This window comes from Oryzias latipes, chromosome 24 (assembly GCF_002234675.1).
Source record: "Oryzias latipes chromosome 24, ASM223467v1".
NCBI classification, from domain to species: domain Eukaryota; kingdom Metazoa; phylum Chordata; class Actinopteri; order Beloniformes; family Adrianichthyidae; genus Oryzias; species Oryzias latipes.
This window is the reverse complement of record NC_019882.2, coordinates 1,523,903-1,534,732: the sequence shown is the minus strand read 5'-3', so window position 1 is coordinate 1,534,732 and position 10,830 is coordinate 1,523,903. Positions and strand designations below refer to the sequence as shown.

The 10,830-nt window shown below is 46.5% G+C and overlaps 1 protein-coding gene across 1 annotated transcript; it reads left to right on the top strand.

The window, feature by feature from the left end:
- Positions 1–5,831: 5,831 nt before the first annotated feature.
- LOC105357129 (prospero homeobox protein 1) lies at positions 5,832–9,652 on the top strand. The gene is made up of 4 exons (XM_020714557.2): positions 5,832–7,296; positions 7,365–7,466; positions 7,587–7,769; positions 9,056–9,652. The coding sequence occupies exons 1-4, from the start codon at positions 6,238–6,240 to the stop codon at positions 9,221–9,223; spliced, it is 1,512 nt and encodes a 503-aa protein (XP_020570216.1). The 5' UTR covers positions 5,832–6,237; the 3' UTR covers positions 9,224–9,652.
- Positions 9,653–10,830: the final 1,178 nt, after the last annotated feature.

Here is a 10,830-nt window from a genome sequence, read left to right as displayed (position 1 = left end):
TAGTGCATGGAGCCTTCTTTTATTGAAAACTGAAGGTTGCAGACAGGAATGTGGGTCATTTAATCAGAAACAACAAGAACATCATATTCTCGTATAATCAGAACTTTTCAGGTCATTGTTTTCTTACTGAAAGATAGAAATGAGACAATCATATTATGGAGATTATAGTGTGCAAGCAAATGATAATTACATAACTCTAACAGACGTCACCATCTTGGAGCCAGATGTCATCAGTAAGCAGTGATTAGTACGAGTTGGTCAGAGTTTCTATGGCAACCATACTCACCAATCAGGAGTGAGCTTGTTGGAAGGCCACGCCCCCTACCACTATAAAGCGGGCTACATGAAATCGGTCAAAGGCCTATTTTTAATTGAGGCGTGTAATTGGTTAGTTTATAACTTTAACTACAGAAAAAATATCCTTAAAAAATGAGGATTTTCAAGAACGTGTTTAAAAAAAAGGAACCAGGGGGTGGGCCCCTGGGCTGGGTGGCCCTGGCCCCTTTGCTGGGGGTGGGCTGGGGGACGGCTGTTTGACCACCGGGGGACAGTCTACCAGCTGTCCCCAACTTACCCCCTTCCTTATATAACCTCATATTAGGGTGAGGGGGTGGGGGGTTTAGCCTGCGATGCGCCTTGGGGGGGGGCTACTTGGGAGTGGCCCCCCTCCTATGGTTGCCGTATGGAGTGGGCCCCCCCTCTTTCGGTTTTATTTGCACCTTAGACACGTAGGGTCCTTGGTAGGGGGGGTGCTTGGACATCACTGCAAGCAAGCAGCAGATGTCCTCCTGGCACCCTACCCGCCAATTTTAACCGCACCTTAGACATTTAGGGCCCCTTGGTGTGGAGGGTGAGGGGACATCACTGTGAGTAATCAGGAGATGTCCCCTTAGTGCCCTACTCGCCAATTTTAACTGCACCCCCCTTAGTACACACACCCCTCCCCCTTCAATATATACATTCAAACATAAACACACACACATGCACACAAACACCCTCTCAAACACCCATACACGCACACACATTTTACAAGGAAGGTGGGACCTGGGTCCATCTGTCCCCTACCCCGTCCCTGGTGGGGGGTGCGGGCCTCTTGGCGATGGCGGCCGTGTCCCTTGGGTGCCGGCTCCCTGGGCCCGGCGGTGCTCTCTCCGCGCGGTGGGGGGGTTCATATTACACCTGAGCCGGGGGTGTTCGTGTCCCTGGGGGGTGGGTCCTGGTCCTTGCCCCTGGGCGCTGGGCCCCGCCAAACTTCCAACATGGCCGAGCCTGGTCGGGCCATATTTATAACATCCCTTATGGGCCGCCCTTTTTTCCCCGGGGTTCCCCCCTCCTGGGCGGGGGCGGCGGGCCCCTGCCTTGCTCCTACCTGGACCAACCGTGGGCCGGGTGGGTGGCTGCCTGGAGTGCGGAGCGGGTCTCCCTTGGGGGGTCCTGGCTCGTACCTGGGGTCGGGGCGGGGGGATGCCCGGAACTCCTGGGTGGTGGTGGGGTGCTCGTCTGGGGCTGTGGGCGTCCCTCTCCGGTGGGGCCCTGCGTTGGGCTCTTCCGGCGCGGCGGGGGGCTGCTTTCCTGGCTGGGCTGGGGCGGCGCTCTCTTTCCCTCTGCGCCTCCCTGCTCTCTGGCTCTGGGGGCCTCGCGGCGGTCCTGCTGGCCCTGGCCTGGGTGGCGGTCTTGGTCGCCCGGGGGGCGGTTGTTCCCTGCCTGTTCCCGGTGGCGCTGGGGGAATTCCGGCTGCCGCTGCTGCTGCGGCGGGGGTATGGGTGTGGGGGTGGCTGGGCGCTCCTCCTCCTTCTTTTCACATTCCACCATCCATTTTAGAAGAACATAAACACTCACCTGAGCACAGGTGTTAGCTCACCTTTGCACTAATAGTTTGCATGATTGAATGAATGAAAGATTTCACACTAGTTGGTTTAAAGGCATAGGTATGCGTTCGTGAACACTATCTGTTTTGTGTGCATGTTGACATGTGGACATTTCTGCGGCTAGCAGGTGTGTTGATAATATTTGAGTGTGTGTGAACAGGCCCCGCCCTTTTTGTACTACATTTGAACCGTACCGTAACGATAAACAACCAGTAAACCTGTCTGCTCTATGCTGCTTCATGGTCTTACCCCCCTTCCCCTCCTATTATCACCCTCCTACCCCCCCCTTTCTCTAACGTCCCTCTCTCTTCTTCCCCTCTTTCCTTTTCCGTCCGGTCCAACACCAAAGATTTTCAAACATGATTGAAATTAATAAAGTTTGGCCTCAATTACAAAAGGGGTTTATTCAGACATACCTTTGGTTTGTCTGAAGATGAATAACCCCTCTTGTTAGAATAAAATATGTCCAACACAAGAGGCCCTCAGCTCTCATCTGTTTGCCTAGCTGTTGGACAGGACAAGTTAAAAAAAAAAAAAAAAAAAAAAAAAAAAAAAAAAAAAAAAAAAAAAAAAAAAAAAAAGGAACCAGAGCAAGAACCGCTCTTCTGACCAATAGAATGACTGAGGAACGGCTGTTCATTTTGGCTTCTTAGAGCCACTTCCTGCATGGAATGCCAGGGGGGAGGGGCCACTCAGTCCAGTTTTATTTACAGTAAACGAGGCTAACATTTCAATAACCTGCAGGAATCCCTCCCAGGTCAATCTGAACTGGGTTAGATCCACAGCTCCAATTATCTCCAGAGTCCCTCATGAGTCATGGTTGGGCCCTCTTCTGCAGCCTGAGGTTCCAGAACCACATGTGGCTCTTTCGCCTTCCATTGTGCTTCTCTAGTTAAAGAAAAAGTTATTCATCTTAAAAAGTAACTGTGAAGTAAATAAACTCCAACTTAATTCAACTCATTCACAAACAGCTGAGGACGGTTCTTATGGCTCCATGAGGTTCCTGACTGCGGTCGCTGAAATTCTCCAACAATCCGTCAGTTCTTTGTAGTCTGCCAAAGTCCAATAAAACGCTGAAAGATCTTTCAGGAAATAATTCGGATGGCAATAAAGAATTCATCTTAAGGTGGACCAGATTAGACGGTGGATTTTAAAGGTGCCATAAGAGATGAAAAATACAGTAGGAATCACTGACCTAGTTATGATTTATTTTTAGTTTGTTAGATTTATGAATTTATGGCTGAAAATATCTACTACTAAATTTGCTGCATTGAAATAAGTGGCACATTACGTCTTTTATCTTTAAAGGAATTCATGTAAACCTATTTCAAAAGTTATAAACCACTTCTTATTTAAAAAAAAGGCTCTTTGTGTTTTATTTTTTATCATAATAATTCACTTCAGACAAACATCGACCATCTACGACCACAACCAACCATCTTCGATCACCTTCAACCCTTGACCATCTACAACCATCCCAACCATCTAAGACCACCAGCGACCATCTCTGACCATCCCCAACCACTGACGACCACCAGCGACCATCTACGACCATCTACGACCATCTACGACCATCTACGACCATCTACGACCATCTCAGACCACCATCGCCCATCTTCAACCATCGACCATCTCAGACCATCCCCTACCACCATCGACCATCTCTGACCATCTACGACCACCATCAACCATCTTTGACCACCATCAACCAGCTGTTAATCACCAGGAATTCAGAGCTACCGTCTCCCTAAACTCACCACACTTCAAACTGAGCTGAAACTTAACCAGCGCAACGTTCTGATCTAATCAGCTCCTTTAACTGAGAACCAAAACAGAATAATTTAGGTAAATGATCTCTCTGATGTGGCTTAATGAAAACCAACAGCCGGCTGCCAAACCCTAATGGCTCCTGTTTCATCTGAGAGGACACAAAGACTTGAAACCTGCGTCTTCTTCAGTGTCTAATTGGAAATTCGCAGATTTGGCCAAATGTTGAAGACGGATGGAAAAGCTGCCAGCAAGCCCTTCAGATATCTGTGTACCACAGGCCTGCGCTGCCAATTACCCTGATCTGGAAGCGCTAATGGAATCTTGAGCGGACGCAAAAGTAAATAATGAAATGAAAGGAGCCCCTCGTGTTATTGTTTGCTGCATTTGGGCCTCCAGTGTTCTCATGCTAATCTCATGTTTGTTTTTGTTCCCCCATAATGAATTCAGTGTTTTTCCTCCAAACAGTGTTGGTCAGACATTTGTGGAGGTTCTGGCAGAGACACAAAGACGTACATTAGGAGCCATTGTCCCCCGCCGTTATTAAAGTAAACAGAAATCCGTGAAGAGGCGACGCGCGCAGCTGCACGCACTCCAGCATGCGTCTGTGAAGAGGGCGAAAGGACCAAGCAACCCTCAAGACTTTGTCAGAGACGATCCCATTATCTGTAGCTCCTCAAGGGCCCCGGCGGCCCCACGAGGCTTTGAAGATCCACGGCTGGCACACAACTCGAGGCGCGGGGGAACGCGGGGAGCCTTGGCACCAGATAAGATGTTTCAGCAATGAACGGTGGAGGCGTGCTCCTCGCAGCGGCCTTTCATTCAGCCGACGGCATGTTTTTTCATCCAATCTGCTCAAAGAAAAACCACAAAACGGAAAGATCCATCATCCTGAAGAGTCCAGGACCACATTAGCTGAATCAAATAAAATATCAAAGTACAAATTCCATTGAAACCAAAGGGATTCAAAATCTCCCAGGGAGATTGTTGGATTTTTACAAAAAAACAATTAAGTGGATTCAGAACCAAGTTTGTCTTTTAACAGTTCCTGCAAATATAAAACATTATTTGTAAGGTTATCAGATAAAAATCTGAGTCGGATACGATTTATCAACACGGTGGAAACCAAAACACTTTAACTGATCCTAACGAGGTCACAGTTAATTGACCTCAAATCCAAAATCTGAATATTTTTAACCAAAAAAATTATTAATCAGAATTTAAACCCAGCGAGCGAATAAGAAACATAAACATGGTTTGTAAATGTCTGGCTTGATGAATCAGTTTTTATTTGTTCTTCTGGTTTATGTAAATGTTTTCGTTGCACTATTGTTGATTATCAAAATAAATAAATGAAACAAAAAATGTAAATGAATCAAATAACATAGAGACTGTCAATGCCAATAAAGTTGAGCAAAGTTTGAATGTGCAGTTTCAGTTTGGAAGTTTTCAGTTTCAGCATCGACCTTTGGTGGAGGATGAGGAGGATGAGGAGGAAACCACCTGTTGGCTCAACATGAAGGTCCTTCATCAGCTGAGCGGAGGCTGCGTTCAGGGCCGAAACAGCTCCACCTGCTGGAAGCTCAGCAGAATCACAGCATGGAAACCATCAGCGGGGAACTTTTCTGGAGCTGGAATTCAGGCATCAGATTGATATGAATAATCTGCAGTAAAACTATTTAGAGTTTTTTCCTTCTAAAACATCACAGCGGAAAGTTTATCTCGTTTTAAATCCAGATGTTGTAAACGGACGAAATGTATGTGTTTGCACAATTATATATATATACAGTCATATATATATATATATATATATATATATATATATATATATATATATATATATATATATATATATATATATATATATATATATATATATATATATATATATATATATATATATATATATATACACACACACACTATGTTTCGTAAACATCTGACCGGATGACTCCCTAGAACTACAGAAAGTACAAATCAGACCAAAACAGAATTGTATTCAGCTTTTGTCTGTGTAAAACTGGTGTGTTTGTGTTACTGCATTTTTCTAAAATCCAGGGAACAAAAGGTCAAACTGCTAACAGTGATCAATTTCATCCTAAACGTTCATTTTCTTTAAATTGAAAGCTTTTATTTGGACGATTTTCTTCTCCGGTTTACAAATGTCGGAGCTGGCCCTGAACGTCTCTCGTCCGTCCCGGTTAGCGGCGCGGATTCTCCGGTGCCCCGCTGCTGCGGACTGACCCGGGAACGGAGACCGAACTCCGCCTCTGCTCGGAGCCGGACCGACTGCGACCTGCGGGGGCGACGGAACCGGACCCAGACGGTACCGAGTACCGGACCCTGAAGAAAACAACAACAACAAAACTAACAGGAGGAAGTTTGGAGAGAAACAGCTGCTCCACGTTTCCATGGAAACGGAGATGAGAGACGGGTCCCATCTGGATTCTCTTCGGGGAGGTGATAGGATGGAGGATGAAGCCACGCCTCCTGGTTGCTGGTGCTCCTGCAGGTCCACTTCAGTACAAAAGGTGGCGTTCACCGCCTGCCGCGGAGCCGCAGCCTCCTCCTCTGCACCATCAGCTTCTCTGGAGGGTCAGGAATGTTCCCCCGCGGCGTTTGCCTCAGCAGCTGCCCTCCAGGACCCCTCCTCTCCGGCTCGGACCCGTCCGGCTACGGCAGCCGGGACTCGAACCTCCTCAGCTTCAGGCAGATGGAGCTTGGCTCCTCCGCCCAGTGCAGCGGTGGACATCTGTCCATGAGACTCCACCCACTGCTGGACTCCTACGACCAGGACGACTGCAGCCTCAACAACGCCAAGCGGGCCAGAGTGGAAAACACCATCCGAGGGATGATCTGCACGGATGCCGGCGCCGCCGCAGATCAGGAGTCCTACCAGGAGGAGCTTCAGCACGCCGTCGTCCACCACAGACCTGAAAACACAGGTGAGGAGCAGGAGACGGGACAGCACCTCCACCTCAGGAGGAGCTTCAGCCACATCCTGTCCGACTGTGGGAGGGAGGAGAAGCCCCCCTTCTGCAGCCTGTCTGCTGCACCTCCTGCAGGAGATGAAGGTCTCCTCAGCAGGAGGTGCCGTGGATGGAGGAAGGTAAAGCCCAGGAGCTTCTTCCAGTCCAGACCCGAGGGACTCCAACTGATGGCAGACGTCTTCAAGTCCGAACTGTCCCGAGCTGTGAGCAGGAGCGTGGACGCCATCTTCAGGAGCATGCCGCTGCTGCCGGCCTCAGAGGAGGACGCAGACGCCGCTCCTCAGGCGGAGAAGAAGTGGAGCTCCTTCTGCTGCGGCGCTGCGGACGTCCACGTTCCGGACGTCCAAACAGAAGCTCTGTCTCTGGTTGTGCAGCGGCCTGATCTGGAAAGATCTGCAGCTCCTCGCCATCCCAAACCGCCATCCCTCCTCTGCCACGACGCCGCCGAGGGGGAGGAGCAAAGGCCGGGCAGGAGCAGCAGCGCTGTCAGTGGTCTTCAGGACGCAGAACCGCGGCGTGAGGCGCCCTGGAGGCCAAAAGTGAACTCCAGGTCTGTGCGGAGTCCTCATCAGGCGGCGGCGGTGGAACCGCTTCCCCCGGAGAGTCGGTGTCCACCCGGGGTGAAGATGGAGTCAGACGGCGTGCTCAGGAGTCATCTGTACGCCGTGAACGTATCCTTTCAGCCTTTTTCACTTTCAAACGCTCCCGGGGCAAAGGTGACTTAACTCTGGAGCTGCAGGAAGGTCTGACAGCAAACCACCTGAAGAAGGCCAAGCTCATGTTCTTCTACACCCGCTACCCCAGCTCCCTGGTGCTGAGGACGTGTTTCCACGACGTCCAGGTCAGAACCGGCGGAAAAACGGAGGCGGGACGCCGCAGATTTGGGTCAGAGGTGTACTTTATTCAGTGAATGTGCTGTGAGCGACTCACCGTCCTCCTCCGGACCTCCTGTCCTCCCCAGTTCTCGCGCTGCATCGCCTCTCAGCTCATCAAGTGGTTCAGCAACTTCAGGGAGTTCTACTACATCCAGATGGAGAAGTGGGCCCGGGCGGCGCTGCTGGACCTCCGGGATCTGACTGTGGGCAGAGAATCGGAACTTTTCAGAGCTCTCAACATGCACTACAACAAAGCCAACGACTTCCAGGTGAGAAGAACCGCACGGGTTCGGTTCTGATGGTTCTTCTGAACCCTTTAAAGAAAAAAACCGTCAAAACCCAAAGTTTGATGAGATGCAGATTTATTTCAATCTGCAAAAACAACAAAGAAAGAATCAAATCCTTGAAAATAGTCTCCTTTTCTGTCCATCAAAGGTTCAGCTCTGTTCTAATCTCTGAAGGTGTGAGATTAAATGAAATTATGGAGAAATAAAGATTTGAAACTAACCTAAATGATTAAAATCTTTCATCTTTTTTTATTTATTGTCAATAAAAAAGTAGATTCATCTGGAAAATAAAAGGAAAGAACAGATTTATTTCAGTTATGGGATTATCATCCGAGTTTGGCTTTGATTTAATTTCCAAAAGAAGTTTTAACGTTTGATGAGTAAAAGATCAAAGCAGTCCATTTTTTTAAAGAAAATCCCGTTTGATTTTCTGAGGAAACAAAACTTCCAAAAGATTCGTACGTTTGAAGAATTACCGGAAAATAACCCGAACTTTGAATTACTAAACTAATAAAAATGACAAACAAGACTGAAAAATGCAAAATAAATAAAAATAAATGTCCATTTTCTAAACATCTTTGAACCAAACGACAAACAAAATATATCCGATTAACAAGAATGAAAAGTTCTTTGCAAGCATCTTTAATAAACTCTTTTACCACAAAAAAGGAAAGAAATTCAGGATGAAGTGATCTTGAAAAAGACGTTTTTTTTCCGTCTGTGTGTTTAGATTTCTTTGATATTTGTATGTAACCATGACGACGTGTTTGGTTTAAGATTCCCATTTCCAGCTGTAAACCTCACGGACGTCCGAGTTTTAATCTGTGGACAAAAACAGATTATGAGGAGGATTACAGATTGTTTTTAAATAAAAATCTAATTTAGTGTTTTGACATTTAAAGTGCTGAAGCCATTAAATAATGATAGAAAAACACGTTCAGATTCAGAGGCTACAGCAGAAAAATCTAAACCGTTTGTAATAAAAGACACAGGTGAGTCATCTAACCCAGCAAGATTAAAGTCATCTGTTCTTGATACTAATCTATAAGAATGATTGTTTAATAGTGTTGTGGGTCTTCTACAAGTCTGGCTTTAAACAAACAAAACATCAGAAATCATCAAAAATCCTGTTTTCATGTCAATCAACTAAAGATTTGTGGTTAAACTACAGGAAGAGGCCGTGTGGGGGGGTGGAGTCCAACCCAAATCAACGCCACTTTCTGACTCTGGTCATGTGACCCTCCCCGACCTTCCACTTTGATTGACAGGTCCCCGACTGTTTCCTGGAGGTGGCCGAGGTCACGCTTCGAGAGTTCTACGCTGCGATTTCACTGGGAAAAGACCGCGACCCGTCCTGGAAGAAAGCCATCTACAAGGTCATCTGCAAGCTGGACACAGAGGTTCCAGCAGAGTTCAGAGGTCACCTGGGAGTTTAGGAACCGCGGCGGGATCCGGGCTGAACAGCATCAGTTTTTAGTGTTGCATTGTGGGCGATTTACCGTTTTGTCTTTGAGTTGGACGGCCTTTATTTTGAAATTTAGAGGAAACAAAATCACACAAAGGTAACAGTTTTAGTCAAACTTTTTATATTTACATCCATAAATATACATTTAAGTACTTTATACACAATATGTAAAAACAACACAGGATTCTTGGAAATCCAACCGCTTGGCGGTTTTTCTTCTCCAGGAACGTGTTGCCGTCACGACCTACAGGTGTGATGTCACCTACAGGTGTGATGTCACCGTCTTAGAATCAAAGGTTTTCTTTGGAGTCCATGAAGTCCAACGTTCTCCAAAAAAAACCAACCAGACTCAAACTCTGGACGTCACGTGGGAGAACCGACCGCTGGAAGTCTTTGAGTGGAAAATGTGACGTTTTTGTGTCCTCGCCATGTTTGTTTCATGTTTTCAGACAGAAAATAAGCATCTGTGAGTCTCCATACTTACAGGACTCCGTCCGCAGACCCTCAGACTCGTCTTCAGGGGTGGAAACTGTCGCTCGTTTTCCTGATGATCCAAATAAAAACGCTTCATCCTCCAAATTCAGACCTTTGATATGTTTCTGAGCGTTGATGTTCACCTCATAAATGTCAGGATTTTTACGTGAAGGAAAAAAAAAAAAGCTAAAATTTCTGCAGAACCTCTGAAGAAATTAACAGCTAATTGTGATTCAAGTCCATTTAAGTTCTAGAGGCGGCAAAAACACGTATGACTAAAAGGTGCAAAATAAAGAAAATGTAAAAAAAAAAACACAAAGTCAAATATTTACCACTTTTCTAACACATAACGTCCAGTTTAGTAATCCAGAGTATTTTGGAAGTTTTTCGCATAATCAGTTTAGGCGGAACCCCTTTTCTGAACCCAAGACCAAACTACCGAGGCTAAAAACCGATCATACGCTTTGAAAACCCAGACAAAATATAAATATTAATAAATATAATTTAGACTCCTCCCTAAAATGTTGGCATTGACCACTTATCTATTTTTTTTGGCAAAAAAAATACAAAAAGCAAGGAGAAAAGTCATATCGTCCAGCCAGGAGACCTTAAAAAGTCCCAAATTCCACCTTAAATAAATGAGGGGTGGCAGCATCAGTGTGTCAAATATCCTGAAGGGACTACAGGTCCCAGGTGAGCAAAGATAATCTTGCAGATGAAGTTGAAGAAAATTAAAAACTTCCCTGAAATAAATCATAGACTGTACCAAAGGACTGGAGTGAGCGAGTGTGACGTCGTCCATAGAAAATGGTTTATTCCAGCTCCAACCAAATTAAGTCAATTTGGTCGCTAATTTTTTTCACAAAACGGACGCCGCCACGTTGGAACCAGAGGAATGTCCGGGTCAGTCTGAGTTTCTATGGAAACCACTTTCACCAATCAGGAGTGAGCTTGTTGGAAGGCCACACCCCCTATCACTAGAAAACGTGCTGCGCAAAATCTACCAATCAAATGGTTTGGAAAGGGGGGGTGGGGGCTGCAAGCTCCGCCTACTTTCAATTGAGGCATCTGATTGGTCAGTTTATAACCTGAACTAGGGAGGAG